The sequence below is a fragment of the Ursus americanus genome, chromosome 2 (genome assembly GCF_024610735.1).
Source record: "Ursus americanus isolate L20-20 chromosome 2, mUrsAme1.1.p, whole genome shotgun sequence".
NCBI classification, from domain to species: domain Eukaryota; kingdom Metazoa; phylum Chordata; class Mammalia; order Carnivora; family Ursidae; genus Ursus; species Ursus americanus.
In genome coordinates, this window is record NC_142128.1 from 16,243,458 (window position 1) to 16,260,573 (window position 17,116).

General features: G+C 51.9%; 1 protein-coding gene across 1 annotated transcript; it reads right to left on the minus strand.

Moving 5' to 3' along the window:
• Nucleotides 1–333: 333 nt before the first annotated feature.
• On the minus strand, nucleotides 334–5,255 carry STX4 (syntaxin 4). The gene is made up of 11 exons (XM_045786050.2): nucleotides 5,120–5,255; nucleotides 4,831–4,932; nucleotides 4,619–4,718; nucleotides 4,409–4,483; nucleotides 3,836–3,906; nucleotides 2,269–2,377; nucleotides 2,120–2,196; nucleotides 1,766–1,903; nucleotides 886–996; nucleotides 692–790; nucleotides 334–595 (listed from the first exon to the last, which is right to left on the minus strand). Exons 1-10 carry the CDS (start codon nucleotides 5,147–5,149, stop codon nucleotides 710–712), a joined length of 894 nt encoding a protein of 297 aa, XP_045642006.1. The 5' UTR covers nucleotides 5,150–5,255; the 3' UTR covers nucleotides 334–595; nucleotides 692–709.
• Between the last annotated feature and the right edge of the window lie 11,861 nt (nucleotides 5,256–17,116).

The following is a 17,116-nucleotide window of genomic DNA, read 5'->3' on the forward strand; positions in this document are numbered from 1 at the left end:
CACTGTATCTGAAGTAACAGCCTCCATTACCCACAGTGCCGCCTCTTGGCCTCAGGAATGCCCACCGATGCCCACACACATCTCACCTATGTCCCAGCCTGGCCTGGCCCAGCTTCACTGGGCAATACTGAGCCAGATGTGGGGGTTAGCCCCTCCCTGTCCCACCTATTACTATGGGACAGTAGAAGGGTAGTACCAACTTGCTGTGGTCACAGCACCTAGAACAGTCTGATTTGAGTCTCCCTGGGCTGGGCCTGGCCCCAAGGATGGCCAGGAAAAGGGGAGGCTGGGTACCTGAAGGCCCTGGGCCAGCCCTTCCAGGAACGCACATGCACAGGGCAGTCTCCAAACTCTTTTTTTTTTTTTTAATTTCTTACAAAACTGTGTGTCCCAGCCAAACAGGACGCTGCAGGCCTTCCCCCAGGCATTGTGGCCTGAGGGGGGAAGCCCCCATGGATGAGTGGCTGCCGACTTCAGCAAAACCATCTGCCCCTCTGCACAGGGCCAGTGTGCGGAAGGGGGTCCAGCTGGAGGCTCTGTCCTGCCCTCCCCCCTCAGCTGCTGGGAGAGAAGGCAGACCTGGGTCTCTTAGTGCCTGCAAGGGAAAGGGGGGAGAAAAGGGTCTGAGGGGAGGAGGAAAGGCTGGGGCTTGGGATGAGGCAGGCCAGGGGGCAGGCCCACAGTATCTCACCAAGAACGCGTGATGCTCTCAAACCAGTGTGGCGACACCAATGATAACTGCCAGAATGACGATGGTGACAGACACACAGATGGCAATCAAGACTTTCTTCTGTGGGGGAAGAGTTCAGAGAAACTCACTCAAGAGGGGAGGGAAGGCCACCAGGGCCGGGGGCGGGAGGGGAGGAGAGGGGAGGAGAGGCTCACCTTCCGAGCCTTCTTCTGGTTCTCCAGGGCAATCTTGACATGTTCCTGCCCGCGTTCCACATAGTCTGCTGAGCTCAGGATGTTCTTCTCAATCCGGTTGATCATCTCCCCCTGCTCAGAGGAGGGGGTGGTTCAGGCAGGCAGGGATGACTCGGGTGGAAGGCCCAGCAGCTCCTCTGCTTGCCCAGCCCAGCCGCCCGCAGGACGCTTTCCAGCCGCAAACATGGCACCAACAAAGCTGTGGGGCAGGACCACCTCTGCCAGGAGTTCGCAACGCCTGAGGGTGGCTTCCAGGCTCCCTTTCCTCACGTGCTCCCTTCTGGCCTGCTCCCCGACCGCCTGCACCCGTCGTCCTTTGCAGTGGTGGCTTGGAGCCGAGTGCTCGAGCGGCTCGTACCTTTTCCCAGAGGGTGAACTTTTGTCCCTTCGTAGATGTGTCTGAATTTGCCCATTCTTCTAGGCCTGCCTCTCAACAGCTGTGAAGCCCTCCCCATCCCTGCCTCCTCATGGCACCGCCAGCCTTCAGGTCCTGCTGCCCCTACTGAATGGAGTCCCTTCCCCACGACTCCCGGCTGCACAAGGCCATTGGCTCCAGCACCAGTGACTCAGCTCCTCCAGGATGGGCCGGAGGCTTACCTCACCCCACACGAGCAGGGCCAGCGGAAGAACACCACCTCCCAGCCCCACCTCAGGCAGATTTGCGGAGGCGGGCCCTCGGAGGAGTGAGGGCCAACCTGGGGGCCCAGACCAGCCTGGGGAGGGGGGAGACGAAAGCCTCGGGGAGAGAAGCTTGAGCGTGGAGACGGGCTGACGGTCCCAGCGGGGCTTCTGGCTGATCACGGCCTCACGTCAAGCCCAGCCGGCTGTCTCGGGTGCCCACCTGCATCTCTACTTCAGTAGCCAGAAAAGTGAAGATCTCGTGGAGTTCACGGATACTGCGTTCAAGCTGCTGGATCTCACTGTGCCGGGCTGAGATCTCGTTTAGGGCCTGTCGGGTCACCTGTGTGTCCTTCAGTATCTGGGGAGTGGAGAGGAATGGACAGACAGGTCACAGGGAACCCGGCAGCAGGTCAGAAGTTCCTGTCGAACTGGGGCTAGGGTCCTAGGGCCTAGAGTGCCTCTGGGCATGCTAACTCATTCCCCCTCCGGGCCTCCGGATGCCTTCCATCAGCAAGGGCCAGGCCTCAGAGAAGACGAGAGCCCCAGACGAGGGAGGCTAGCTGTAGCCACTCACGTTGGACACAAACACCTCGCTTTGCCCACTGTCCAGCATCTGCTCCAGCTCCTCATCAGACACCATTCCAGCATTTGCTGTGAAGGAAAAGGCCAGGCTCAGAGCTGGGTCGGGCCACCGGACCCTGCAGGCCAGACACCAGCACTCACTGATCTTCAGCTGCCTCCGGATCCGCTCCACGTTCTTCTCCCGGTATTCAGACTGCATCAGGTTACACTTGTTGATGAGTTCCACAAATTGCTGCGACAGGACCCCGTGCTGGTGGCAGAGAATAGAGGCTGGGCACCCTGGAAGGATTTGGCCTCAACATCCCCACGGGTACAGTGAGCAAACAGCATAAGCCTGCCACCTTGACCACCATTCTCTCTCGAAGTAAAAGCCAAAGCCCTTACCAGGGCTTATAAGGCCCTACATGACCTTCCCTTCCCCCATCTCCCCTCCGACCTCACCTCCTCCAGCTGTTCCCTCACTCACTCCCTCTAACCATGGTGGACTTCTCCCCCCTCCCACACCAAAGCCACCCCACCTCAGACTTTTGCGTTCACTGCTCCCTGGGCCTGGAATGCTCATGCCCCACAGAGGTCACCTTCTGAATGAAGTTCTCTCTAGCTTACCAAAACTGCAAGCTGCCTTCTCCCAGCACTCTCAATCCCTCCTCTCCTCAGTTTTTCCCTTAATACTTAACTGTGTTCTAAAATGATGTACGTATTTATTATGGTGTTTGTCTCTCCCCGCCACGACGTAAGCTCCATGAGGATAGGGCTCTTTGGTTCATTGCTGTTTCCCAAACAGCTAGAAAAGGGTCTAGCACACAGTAGGCACTCAATATATACCCGTGAATGTTTGCTGAACACCTGCCTCGCCGCTTAGACTAAAGGTGTGCTGGTATGCCTGGAGGTCAGCCCATGGCCTATCTTACAGGTTCAGCTGGGCCCTCAGCCTCTCACTCCAATGACCGCCACAGGCTCCCCCTGAAACGTCCTCTCATCCTGTCCGTTCTCCGGCCGCCTTCAATGTGCTCATTCCTTGGAGCGCCTTCCTCAGAGACACATCTGCTCTCCTGCCTTCAGCTACAGGCTTACAAGATGCCCCAACTGCTCCATCTTCAACCTGGCGACTCGCTGAGCTCTGGGCCCACCTACTTCAACTCTGACCTCCACGAAGTCCAAATTACTCCTCACTGGGCACCCACAGGGGGGCGGTTAGATGACCTCAAATCTCCTTACGAAGATGTTGATTCAGTGACCTTCCTCCTCCAGGGAAGTTCCTCTTCCTGACTTCTTGAATTCTGCCCATGGGGCAGAGGATATCCCTGTCACATGGGCAGGAAACCTCCCAGTCATTTATGACTGTTCCCCCTTCTTCCCTGGGCAGGGATATTAGCTACCAAACCCTACCTGAGTAATGTCTTTGTCACCTGTTCAAGCTTGACTCCCCATCTTGGTTTCTAGAAAGCATGCCTTCCACAGCCAAGCCCAGATCATATCTGGGGACTCAGCAACTTCTCACTGAATGGAGAAGGTGACAGGATGTTAAGTGGACTGGGAGTCGGGAGTCTTGACCTTGGGTGGTTCCTTTCTCCCTGCTTCAGTTTCCCCATTTGAAATTCATCAGATTGGGCTTGATGATCTCTAACGGCCCTTCCTCCTTAGTTCTGCCATCTAACGATCTATGAAACCCTTGCGAAATGTCTTAGTTTTGGGAATAATAACCCACCTGGGTTTTTCTCATCCGTGTGTTGACTGAGTTATAATTCTCATCAGCTTCCTCATTCGGGGGCTCTATGGCTGTGGGAAGACACAAGGGTATTGGTGGGTAAGGGGATCTGATCTGTGGCTTCGGAAAATCGTGTGGAGACGAGGACACAGGGCCAGGGCCATACCCCTTCCATACAATAGAGAGGTGCTTATCTCCATGGGATTCTTTTGGGAATTATAATTTATCATAAATGACTAATTCCGAGCCTCTGACTGGAGAAAGTGTATTTTTCTTTGCAATACATCAGAGAATTCCCACAGGTATGCAGAGGCCTCTTGAGAAACCCCCATCTGCCTGTCCAAAGAATGCACATTGGGCAGCAAGAATTGTAGGAGTAAATGGTTTCCTTACAAATAGAGGAACTTGAGAGGCAGACACGTGTTGTGGAAAGTACTATGAAGAAAGGGATTCTAGGCCTCGGCCTGCTGTGTGACCTAGATACATCACTGGCCTCTCTGGGCCACATACTCCCCAGATATGCCAGGAGCTGGGCAGGACCACGGGGATATGTATGAGGTCCTAGGAGCTCACCCTTCAGCTGCGATCGGATCTCCCTCCCCAGCTGTTTGATCTCCTCACGCAGGTTCTGCAGGTCCTGCTTCATACCTGAACAAGAGAAAGCCATGACTCCCAAACAGCAGCCCCTATCTCAACAAACCTCCCTGGCCACCACCGGCATGGAACTACAATCCCCACAATCCCTCTGGCTGAGCATGCGTTTGCACTTGGGGTTTCACTCACTTTCCTCGGGAAGGGGCGTGGCCAGGATGGTGACCTGCTGCTTCTCCAACTCTCGGACTTTATTCTCCAGCTTGACAATAGTCTGTCGAATTGTCCGGACCTGGGGAAGGTGACCGAGAGGGCTAAAGGAGATATGGGGGTACTCCAGACCGCGCTGCTCCTCGGGTCATCCAGGCCCCTCGCGAAGAGAGGCAGAGACCCCAGCCTCTTACCTTTTGGAAGAACTCATCGTCTGGGCTCCCCAGCCGTGCCGTGCCCGGGTGTACCACCAGCGCGACCCGCTCCTTGTCCTCATCGTCCGAACTGTCATCCCCCTGCCAGGGCCAGGGTCACTGGCATCAGTACCTTGCTGTTGCTCTCTCCCCGCAGGACTCACAGACTTCCGGGTCTATCCTTCCTAGCCCTCAGCCACCCGTCTCTGCCCGAAGACCCGGAGTCCTGTATTCCAGCCAGACCCCGACCCGTCCGCCCGTCCCCAACCCTGCAGCCCCCACTTCTCACCTGCCTCAGTTCGTGGGTCCTGTCGCGCATGGCGGCCCGAGCTACCTCTCCCCGGCGCCGAAGCCCCGAGGGCCTCAAGAATAAGTTTGGAACTCCCGTACCCCACTCACACTCTGACACTGACACTCCCCTCCGCCCTCACCCTGCGGACCCCCAAGCCCCCCACGAGCCACCAGAGGCTCTGTCCCGGGCACCATCCACAGTCAACGGGAAGAACCTGACCTCGGGGACCCCCCAAGATTCCACAGGTTGGAATTCCCTTTTCTTTGCCCCCCCCTCTCGCTCCCGTAGCCTCGGCCCCGCCCCTCTGGGATGATCGGGGCATGCGCACGGGGTCGCGTCTCTTCCTCGCCCGAGGGAGAGGCTGAGGTCGGAAGCTGCAGCGCCCCGAACGGAAGCAAAGCTGCCAGGACGTGAGAACCCGCCCCCTTTGCCGGAACTGTCGCATCTTCCAACGGAAATCTAGTTGCCAAACCGGGTGGGAATGCGTCATTGGTGCGTAATCTGAGAGGCCCTGCATCTCACATCACCCCATGGTGCCCCCCCCCACGTCACATGACCGGCCCGGTCCCACCTTCGCGGACCACAGAACGTGACGCTTTGAATGTCACGTGTCTCGGCGCTGTCAACTCCGTCTCTGGAACACCCTTCTCCCCACGACGTCTCCGGCACCCTGGCGCCCAAGCTACGCCCCTCCAGCCCCCACGAAGCGGGGAGGGGGCTGCTGACTTTCCCCAGAGACCTTTTGAGGCAGTGGGTGGTAGGACCCTTGCTGATTTCGGCTTCATTTCTTTTGGGTCCGGGGGTGTGGGCAGACAGAGAACTTAGAATTCATGGCTGTCAGCATCATGGGACCTTGAAATTCAGAAAATAATAAGATCCAGCGTCAGAGAATTGCAGGGTTTTGTAGGCAGAGAATCTGGGGGTGGAAAGTGACCTCACCCAAGGCAGAAATCTCTTCTCCCGCATACTCCTGGCGCAGCCTCTGACAGGTGGGCGGCTGGCGCCCTGCTTGAACACTGCAGTTCCGCCGCACTCACCACCTTCTGAGCATAAGACCATTTCAGGGCAACTAAAGCTGAGAAAAGTGTCTGTATTACATCGAGCAGTCTGCCACTTACATCTAACTCCCTACCTAGCATCTGGGTCTACCCTCTGAAGCCCACAAAAAAATCTGCACACATTCCACATTATAGTGGACTGTGAGCTCTTGAGGGCAGGCCAGGGCAGTCTTGTTCTTACCCGAATCCCCAGTGTCTAGTTCAGTACCCAGCACATATGGGCCCTCAGTAAATATCTGTGGACAGACCTTTAGCCTTTCGTGTGTCTGAGGATAAAGCTCGTGATTCCCTGGTTTTGTCTTTCAGGCTTCAGCCTCTCATGGGGACACTGCCCTAGCCCTCTAGACGGTCATTCATTCAGTGGATATTTATTGGGCACTTATTCTGGGCCAGAGACTGTTCTAGGGGTCAGAGATAAATCAGGGCCTAATAGACAAAACACCTTTCACTTATGAAACTTAACATTATGTAAGAGGTGTCCCCAAGGCCATTCAGTGAGTCTCAGCATAGCCAGAATAAAAATCAGATCTCCTGGATTCCAGGGCTCTTTCCAGGGGACTTACATGAAGGTTCAAGCAAAGGAAAGAGTAGCCCCTCTCCGGTAAGGAAATCTAGATTCCTGTGACCGAGTCGCTGTGGATTTCTGGAAAATGACTTCCTTGTCTCTGGGCCTCAATCTCCCATCTATGCAATGGGTGGAATAGAGGGATGGGGAGGTCATCTTTATAGGTGTTCCCCATTCTAAAGTTCATTGATTATGAGGTTGTAAACTGTAAAAGGCTGTCTGATTCTACTCGAAGGGCTCTGATTCTTTTCTTCCCTTCAGAACCCAGCTCACCTGGGGTTGGGAATGAAGGAGGGAAGACGGTGTGCTGCTCTGATCAACCTATGGGAGGAATGAAGGAATGGAGGGTTTTTTAGGAGGCCCAGCCCTGCCCCTTGGGGTCTCCTGGAGATCATGAAAAAGGATTTCTCCACTCTTGGGTCTTCTATATCAGCCTCTGCCTCCCTGCCTCCCTCTCCTTCTCTCTCTCTCTCTCTCTCTCTCTCTCTCTCTCTCTCTCTCTCATACCCTGTCTCTCTGAGTGGGACAGTGGAAGGGCTTTTGCGCATCTGACTCCCGGTCCTGCGTGTGGTCTTGAAGAACTCATTGCTCTTCTCTGGAACTTAATTTCTCCACCTGACAACTTGATCTGGTAATTTCTGCCTTGTCTAAGGTAAGAATTGAACAATATCAAGTGAGGTGAGAAAGACTATGGAAGGGTCGTGCGGACTGTCGAGAGTTGCCCCCTCTGTGGGCTTGTACGACTGTGGGTTCCAGCGCTCTCTCGGGTCACCAGCCCCACCTGCCTCTCTATTAGCCTCTTGATGGTTTGCCTTCTTGGTTCCCAGCTGTGGTCTGGAGTTGTTGGTGCCTTTGTTAAATTTCCCAGGATTATGATATTCATTATTGTGTTTGTGGTCTCTGGGTGGGATCACAGGGCTTTGGAATGGTAACTTAAGGTCCCAGGAGGCTGGGCTTCAAGCCTCATGGAGTGGTATGTGGAGAGTGGGGGGAGCAGGGGCCACATAGGGAGAATGGCTCTGGGGATGGCGTTCTCCCGAGCTGAGTCCTTATCTCTATTTCATGGTTTGGGGGTTATTCCTTCTGGGCCCTCTGAACAACCTTGAAGGGTGTGTTAAGTATGTTGGGTCTTGGATGTGTAGGCATTAGGGCTGTGTGTGTTCCTTCCAGTCTGTGAGGAGGTCAGGCCCTCCCCAGTGTCGAGGCATGGCAGCCCTGTCCCCTCCACCTGGTGGTCCATCCTACCAACACTCTGCCTATAGTGGAGCCAGATCCCATGGGCTGGAATCCCGGCTCATTCGCCTCATCCTACAACTCTCTAAGGCAAGTTACGTAACCTTGCTATGCCTCAGTTCCCTCATTTGGGAAATGGGAACAATAACAGTACCGACCTCATAGGATCGCCGGAAGGATTAAATGAGATGATACATGTAAAGTGACTAGAACAGGGCTTGGTACGGAATAAATGCTCTATAAGCATTTGCTGCTGTTATAGGGCAGTGATGATGATGATGATTGTCACCCCGAGGGTGCGAGCAGCCCCAGTGTCTCCGCAGGGATTCCACTCTGCTGCTTGTCCAAGGTCTCCTTCTGCTTTCCGTCTCCTGCGCCCCACTGTGCGTCAGGTATGAGGCTAGAGGCCTTGCCAGCTTCTCACGTCTCTCATATCTCCACCTGGATCTGACACACCATACATTTTTTATATTATTTATATTTATTTTATAGATTGTCTGTCTTCACCCCTCCTCTCCACCTACCAGAATGGAAGCTCCATGAGGACAGGGATTTTGACCTGCGTTATTCACTGCTGTGTCCCCGGTACCTCCAACGGGGCCTGGCAGATGGTAGCTGGCCAATCAATATTCATGGATGAATGAAATTATTGGTTTTTAATTTAATATTTATATAGCATTTACTATGTGCCAGGCACCAATATAAGCACTTTGTAAATATTAACTCATTTAATTTTCATAGCAATTCTATGAGAAAGGTACTGTCATTGTCCTCATTTTGCAGAGGAGGAGACAGCCACAGAGGTGTTAAGGTGTAAACCTTGCCCAGGGTTTACACACTAGCGAAGGAGAGAGTTGGGATTTGAACCCAGTTCAGTGCTCTTGTCCACTCCTCTGTGATCCAAGGAAAACATGGGCCGGGGAGGCTCCCTGTGTCTACCTACCTTCAGGAACTTGCTGCCGCGTATTGATGCCCTGCTTTAAGTCATCTGTGGGGAGGAGGGGGAAGACTTTGCCTGGGGGGGAGCTGACTGAGGGGAGATCGTCTGTCTCTTCCCACTCCCTGTTTGCTCTGCCCCCAGGAGCCAAAGATATCCATGCATGTTTTACATAAAGAGCCTCTGTGGATCCTACAAGTCTCTGAGGCGGTTTTTGTGCCAAGCCCCAGGGCCCACAGAGACGAAGCCCCCACAGCTCTTTCCTCATGACTGCATTTGTGGTCTGACCTTGACCACTCCCTAGAGTTCCATCGGAGAACCTCTCCTCTGCCCGCGCTACACACACCCTTGTGGCTTTAACTGGCATGCATATGTTGACTCCCAAATTCGAATCTCCAGGCCCAAAATTTCTCCCAAGCTCCGGATCCCTAAATCCACGTGTCTCCTGGATATCCCTTGCCGGAGGTCCCATAGGCACCTTAAATTCAACATGTTTCAAACAGGGTGCATTATCTCCCCCTCCCGAGAATCTCTTCAACAAGCTTCTATGTCTCCTGTTGCCTCTCCGTGTGGGTTGCTCCTGATCACGTGTGCTATAACCTTGGCCTTGAGCTTCATTTTAAAAGTGATGGATCACACAGTGTGTCAGGATAAGCTCCCCTTAAAATACTGGAAGAAAATACGGGCAAAATCCTTTATAACTCTTGGCGTGAGGAAGCCTTTCCAACTCCAACTCAAAATTCAGAAGCTATAAAAGATTAATACATTTGTCTACATGGAAAAAGTTCTGCATGGCAAAAAAGAACATCAAAGCAAAATCCAAAGACAATAAACTAGGAAAAAATATTTGCAGTTCTTCTTTCTTTTTTTTTCAAGATTTAATTTATTTATTTGAAAGAGAGACAGCCTAGGAAAAAATATTTGTAGTTCTTCTTTCTTTTTTTTTTTTTTAAGATTTAATTTATTTATTTGACAGAGAGAGAGATGGCCAGCGAGAGAGGGAACACAAGCAGGGGGAGTAGGAGAGGAGGAAGCAGGCTCCCAGCAGAGGAGCCTGATGTGGGGCTCGATCCCATAACGCCGGGATCAGGCCCTGAGCAGAAGGCAGACGCTTAACAACTGGGCCACCCAGGCGCCCCTGTATTTGCAGTTCTTATCATACACAAAGGGTAATCTCTCCACTTTTAAAGGGCTTCCTCATATTGATAAGAAAGACCAACAGTTCAATTTAAAAAATGGGTGAAGAACACGCCAGATCACAAAAGAGAAACTACATAAGGCCTTAAACACATATGCAGATGTTCAGCTTCGCACATAATGAGAGAAAGGAAAAGACAATACTGAAATACCTTTTTTTCCCTTTATTGCATTAGCAATAACCCATATGTCTGTCAAAACACTCTTTGGGCAAAACTGTGGGGAAACAGGGACTTTCACCCCTTGTTGGTAGGAATGCAAAATGATACAACCCAGACAGTATTTATCAACATTATAAACATCTATGCACTTTGACCTAGCATCCTCGCTGGGGAAAATCGATCTGAACATCTACCTGTATCAGGTCGCTATTGTTTCCCAAGAAACCACCTTAACACTCAGTGGCATAAAACAACAATGATTTATTGTTTCTCCAGATTCTAAGGACGGTCAGGTGGTTTTTCTGCTGATCTGATCGGAGATTGCTCTAGTGATGACGGTCACCTGGCACCTCAGCTGCGGCTGGATGGCCCATCATGGCTGCCACGCTCACTAGTCTGATGGCGCAGTCAGCTGGGAGGGCTGAGTCACTCACTCCATGTGGCCCATCACCCTGAATTTGTTTGTGCCCAATGTGGGGCTTGAACTCCCAGCCCTGAGATCGAGCCAGTCAGGTGCCCCCAGCCTGAGTTTCTTCATAGCATAGTGTCCTCATGGTTCCAAAAGGGGAGAGGAGAAGCTGCAAGGTGCATTATCTCCCCCTCCCGAGAATCTCTTGGTTCTGACCCTGCTCAGAAGTTGGGTGACATGACTTCTGCCATATTCAATTAGTCCAAGCAAGGGACAAGTCCATGCCAGCTGCCAAGGAGGGGAGAAACCGAATTTTAACTCACTCTATCTGCCCATGTATGAAATGACATATACGTCAGTGTTATTCATTGGATTTTGTGAGCAAATTTGTCAATCAGCAGGTAAGCAGCTGTCAAAAAAAGAGAGAATGTTCATTACATCAAATGCGGGAGTGCTTTAAAATATCTTGTTAGTCAAATATCAAGGTGTAGAATGAGTACTGTGGGAAAAGAAAAAAAAGTGTGTGTGCGCGTGTGTGCGCGCTCGTATCCTCAAAGAAATCCTGAAAAGTTGCCGAAGAAACTAATAAAACTGGTTCTCTCCAGATGTTTCCTGAGAACAAGGTGGTAAGCCCAGTTGTCAAGAGTTAAGAATTTCCACTGTGAACCTTTCATATTATTTAGATTTTTGAACCATGTCAAAGTGTTACCTATTTTAAATAACCGTATCAAAGAAAGAAGGTACCTTTGAAGAATTTCAAACAAAGAAATACGTCGTAGTCAGCTTGGGCTGCTGTTACAAAATACCACAGACTGCCGGCTTAGCCAACAGACATTTTTTTCTCACAGTTCTGGAAGCTGGAAGAAGAAGAGCAAGGTGCCCGCAGATTTGGTTCTTGGGGTCTCTTCCTGGATTGCAGATGGATTGCTGCATCTTCACCCGGCAAAAAGAGGAAGCTCTGGTGTCTCTTCTTTTTCTTATAAAGGCGCCCATCCCATCAGCGTCTCCACCCTTGTGACCTCTTCTAAACCTCCTTGCCTCCCGAAGGCCCCACCCCCTGATACCATTACAGTGGGGGGTCGGGGCTTCAACATATGAATTTGGTGGTGGTGGGGAACACAGACATGCAGCCTGTAACAGAATACTGTGATCGAACTTTCTGGTGGCCACATGCGGGGCCACCACAGAGGGCTGTGCACTGTGGGCACAATGGGCGCTATCACACGAGAGAGGCACCAACTGCATCATGGAAATCTGCATATTTGAATATTTATTACAATTGTCTGACAGATGGAGGTAGAGTGTCATGCGGAAGGGACTCCTTTCTCTATTTGCACAAAGGCGCAGTAACGGTCGGTTGGTCGGTCCGTGGGCAGGTGCCCTGGCCAGGTGAAGGTTGATTGGGAAATCAGTAGCAAATAATGAGGCCTGGAGGTGGGAATGGAACATCTGTTAAAGAGACGGAGTCTATCAGACATGATGGCGGATTGGAAAAACTGGGAAGGGAGGAGAAGGGCCCTAGATCACCCCTGGATATCTGGCTCTTGCTATATGTGGAGGCCAGTTTGCTGGAGTAAGAGAAATTATTTAAAATAAATTGCCTTTATAAATCACAGCAACAGACTATTAGGAAATGTAAAAATACTATTTATAGAAATATATAATGCCTGAGTAAACCTTTTAAAAATGTGTTACTATCTTTAACATTTTACTTTTTCTAAGATTTTATTTACTTATTTTAGAGGGGGGAGGGGCAGAGAGGGAGAGAGAATCTCAAGCAGACTCCTGCTGAGCACAGAGCCTGCTGCGGGCCTCGATCTCATGACCCTGAGCTCATGACCCGAGTTGAAATCAAGAGTTGTACGCTCAACCAACTGAACCACCCAGGCGCCCCATGAGAGAACATTTTACATTTTATCAAAAGATTTTAAAGAAATCCAGGGGCACCCAGGTGGCTCAGTCGTTAAGTGTCTGCCTTCTGCTCAGGTCATGAGCCCAGAGGCCTGGACAAGGCCCCTCATCGGGCTCCTTGTTCAGTGGGGAGCTTGCTTCACCCTCTCCCTCTGCCTGCCGCGAGCGCTCTCTCTCTCTCTCTAATAAATGGATAAAATCTTTTTATTTTATTTTTTTCTGTTTTTTTTTTTAAAGATTTTATTTATTTATTTGACAGAGAGAGAGACAGCCAGCGAGAGAGGGAACACAAGCGGGCAGTGTGGGAGAGGAAGAAGCAGGCTTCCCAGCGGAGGAGGGAGCCCGATGTCCAGGACTCTGGGATCATGCCCTGAGCTGAAGGCAGACGCTTAACGACTGAGCCACCCAGGCATCCAGATAAAATCTTTTTAAAAAAAGATTTTACAGTAATCCAAAGCTAATGAGTAGATATACCATGTCAATGAACAGGAAGATGTCAATATTGTAACGACATCAGTTCTTCCAAAATATATCTCCAAAGTCAGCGCCACGACCCAGTTTCTGCTGCATGACGTGGACCCTGGTTCTGATGGAGAGAAGGGCTGGAATGAGGCCCTCGGGCAGCCAGATACCAATCAGCTAAGAGAATGTTTCGAAAGTCCAGGATTTCTGCTGCGATTGGATCCCAGCTCCACCTTGAATAAATTACTTACACTCTGTGCTTCCGTTTCCTTGTCTGTGAGATAATGGCGGTAACTTCAGAAGGTTGTTGTGAAGATCAAATAATACAAATAAAACAGGTAAAACAGGGCTTCACACATGATCAGCACTATGTCAGATTTAACTCTCACCATCACTACTATTATCCATGTTATTGACATTATGTTCACTGCACAGGTTCACGATGGTTTGAATGGGCAGTGGAAATAGGGAGAAGGCCGTGCGGCCAAATTCCAGGGCCGTGATGAATAAAACCTGAACGCTGGATGTGAGGGATAAAGAACAGGACAACAATGTTCTTTCACATCTGCTTGAATGGAGATTTTCTAGTTACAAATGGCTTCCATGACCGTTTTCTCAGTAAGTCCTCACACTGTGCCTTGGGGAGGGGGTGGTGGTGAATATTACGGCCCATTTTACAGATTTGGGACCTAGGGCTTAGAGAAATTAGGTTACTGGCTCCATGGAAATGGACAGGTTGACGTTTGTTTTGCTCACCACTGTCCCTGCAGGACCATAGTCCCGGCACAAGGAGTAGGGTCTCCATAACTACTCACTGGTTAATGGCTGAATAGGTCAAATGGGTATTCCTTCTTCCCTTCCTGAGCACAGCCGGTGTGATAGATAGGTCCTGTGCCAGGGACCATGGGGGGGCAGAGATTAATCAGATGGGGTCCTTGAGCATGAGGCACTCCTAGTCCACTGGGCTGATAACCATATAGAAGTTTCTCCACCTGAAGTACTGAATCTTCCTTCAAGGACAGGAAGGAACCCGAGCGCACTCCAAAAACAAGCCTCGGTCGCATTAAATCACTGAGCTCTGGGGGATGTTTGTTACATAGCGTAACCTAGCCTTGGCACTGCCTAGATACACTGGTGTTCCCAAACTTGACTAAACATAAGAATTTCTAGAGGTAGTTGCTCAAAACCCAGATTCCTGGGCTGCAACACAGATCTGCCGAATCAGAATTTGCAGGCAAGCTCCCTGCTAATCTGTACATTTAACAGACTTTCCCCTCCATCTTCAGAAGGGTCGAGAAAGACTGAGCAGCTAACCTGGAAGGAAGGGTAGGAGTGGGGCTTGCGGTTGTGAGAGGGAAGGGTGTTCTAGGGGTCGGGAGGAACATGAGGAAAAGCCGGGGGCGGGGAAATGCAGGGAACAGCATGTCACTGGAACCGGAGTCCATGAGTGACGGGGGTATGGGCGGATGCGGAAGTCAAGGGTAGGCAGTCTGGGCTTTATTTCATGAGCAGAGGGGACGTGGCAAGGCCTTCCAGGCAGGGGCCGGCCTGATGGTACTGATGCTTTAGAAAGGCCAGTCAGGTGGGGAGACAGCACAGGAGGCCAGGACATCGTCCACGTGGCCCATCTCACAGGGTTATTGGGTGGACTTTAAGAATCCCTGAACAATGAGAGGAATTCCGATTGTTACCATGTTGTGTGTTCCTGTGTCCATCTTTACAGCCTCAGCCGGTTTTGAGATGCACACCTTTCACTCGTTCCTTTATCTCACAAATATTTGGATACCTTCTATGTGCTGGGTGCCTTTCCTGTCCCTGGAGAACGAGCCATGAACGAAACAAACAGAAGTCCCTCCCTTCATGGACCTTATTTCCTTTGTCCTTATGCCCGGGTAAGGGTGCAAAGGAATATGCCATTCATTCATTCATTCATTCATCCATTCATTTCTTCATTCAGATTTTTAGTGAACATCTGCTTTGCACCTGACCTTGGTTGCCGGAGAGAAGCAGACATGAGTCAGGCCCAGTCTGGTCTAGTGGAGAAGCTGACTCAGCCCACACCTCATGAGGTTGTTTGCCTGGCTGCTGGGAGAGGCTTGAAGGATGGGAAGTCTGACTATCCAAGAAGGGGCAAGACAGAGTACCGGGCAGAGGACAGACGGCACAGTGAAAGACTCGGGGTGTCCGGGGTCCGGGATCCCGTGGTGTGGTTAAGGCTTGGGGTCTGCGGCCCAGGGAGGGAAGTGGCAGGAGAGATGAGGTGGGGGTGGTGGGATTCAGACGCCAGAGCAGCTACTGAGTGTAATCCGGGAGGCCATGGGGGGGAGGTTGGTGCAAGGGATTGGTATTATCACATCTGTTTAGGGGACAATCATGCTGACACCTGGGGAGAAAACCGGACATGCAGGGAAGGGGCTGCGGGTCGGGGGAGCAGAGAGGAGGCTATCGTGATAGTCCAGGTGAAAGCCAATGAGGGCCTAGACTGACCCGAGGTGGTGAGGAGGGAGAGGACCCAGGAGACGGCTCCGGGTTTGGCAGTCGAGGGAAGAGCTGTAACACTGCGGTTTTACAAGAGTAGGCTTTGTAATCAAAGGAAGCCCGCGAGAGCCGAGCCCCGTCCTTTACTAACCTTGGGAACTTAGGTCCATTATTTAAACATTCCAAGCCTCAGTTTCCTGATCTGTGCACTTGGCATAACGGCCGTAGCAGCTTCGTGGTTGGGAAGATTCCAGGAGCTACTCAGCATGGCACTTCGGACACAGTGGACGCTCAGAACATGGCAGCATTATGGGGACGGGGGAGGGGGCCAAGGTCAGTTTTCTGTCTGCTTTCAATGACCGGCTGACGGTGATGCCAGCTCTGATGGAGAACACAGGAAGGAGGGCTGTGGGAGGAGCGGGCAAGGCCACCACAGTCTTGCAAGTTCCATCAGAGCCCTGGCCTCCCTCACTCTAGTTATGGGTTTACTCAAGTCTCCGATGACATTTTTGCCTCTGTGTTCCCGGTGCCCAGCTCACTGCTCAGGCTCGGAGTAGGTATACGTGTGGGTATTGTGGGCAAGTAGGTGCAGTCGACCCCGGGAAGTGAGAGGGCAAAGAGAGAAGAGAAGAGAACCCAGGGTGGGGCCCAGGGAACCCTGATACAGAGCAGTTGTGGGAGAAAGGATGGGTCTGGAAGGAGCCTGGAAAACCACATTCAGAGCCTGGGGGTGGGGAGGGGGAAGGGAGGAGGGAGGCTGGCTGGGAGCCAGGGAGGGGAGGGTTTCAAGAAGAGAGAGGTCATCAGGGTCATCTGTCGCTGAAAGATCGTGAAGGGTAAGGCCTGACCAGTGGCCAATGGATCTGGCATCAAGGAGGGCATCGGGTAAGTTGAGTAGCAGGTTCAAGGCCTGTCGGGGGCCGAAGCCCCATTGCAGGGGTGGAGTAGTTGATGTGATGTTAAAATATGGAGATGCGGAGAGGAGAGGTGGGCATCCAGGAGAGGGACGGAGGGTACTTGGACCCTCTGGTGGACCAGCATTTGTCTCCCAATAAGGACAAATTTCCTTTTCAACAGTCAGAGTCATGTAAAGATAGGCCAAGAGGTCTGGAAAGGGAGTGAGCCCCCTGTCCCTAGAGGTAGACAAGCTGAGCTCTGAGACCCTTTGCTGCCCAGAGATTGTCACAGAGTGGGGAAGGCTGTGCAAAATAAACCGCCAAACAAACAAGTCCCCGTCCTTCTCAGGCTTGGCTGATTCCTTGCCTCACAAAAGCCACCTAGAGGGTCAGTTTTGCTATTTCTAGTGTCCAGAGCTTCTCCTGCCGGGTGACACACACAGAGGTGGTCTACACAGGCTCACACGGACACTCGCAGACACCAAACACAAAATCTACCTGTACCTGCCGGTGTAAAGGGCTCCACGGCACCCCTCCCCGGGTTATTCTCTGAATTCGCCCCCTTACCCCCTTTCTGCCCTCCGCCCCCCCCCCCCCCCCAACCCAGCAGCTCGCTGCCTCCCGCCGCAGCTTCTCCTCGTCTCTGCAAATCTCTCCCTCCTTCTCTGGCTCTGCCCTTCCCCACTC

Excerpts from the sequence above, each read along its gene's own strand:
- STX4 (XM_045786050.2), bottom strand. The coding sequence starts at position 5,149 with ATGCGCGACAGGACCCACGAACTGAGGCAG. Across the intron at positions 4,719-4,830 it reads ACGATGAGTTCTTCCAAAAG|GTCCGGACAATTCGACAGAC; the intron begins GTAAGAGGCTGG and ends CACCTTCCCCAG. Across the intron at positions 791-885 it reads ACCAGAAGAAGGCTCGGAAG|AAGAAAGTCTTGATTGCCAT; the intron begins GTGAGCCTCTCC and ends CTTCCCCCACAG.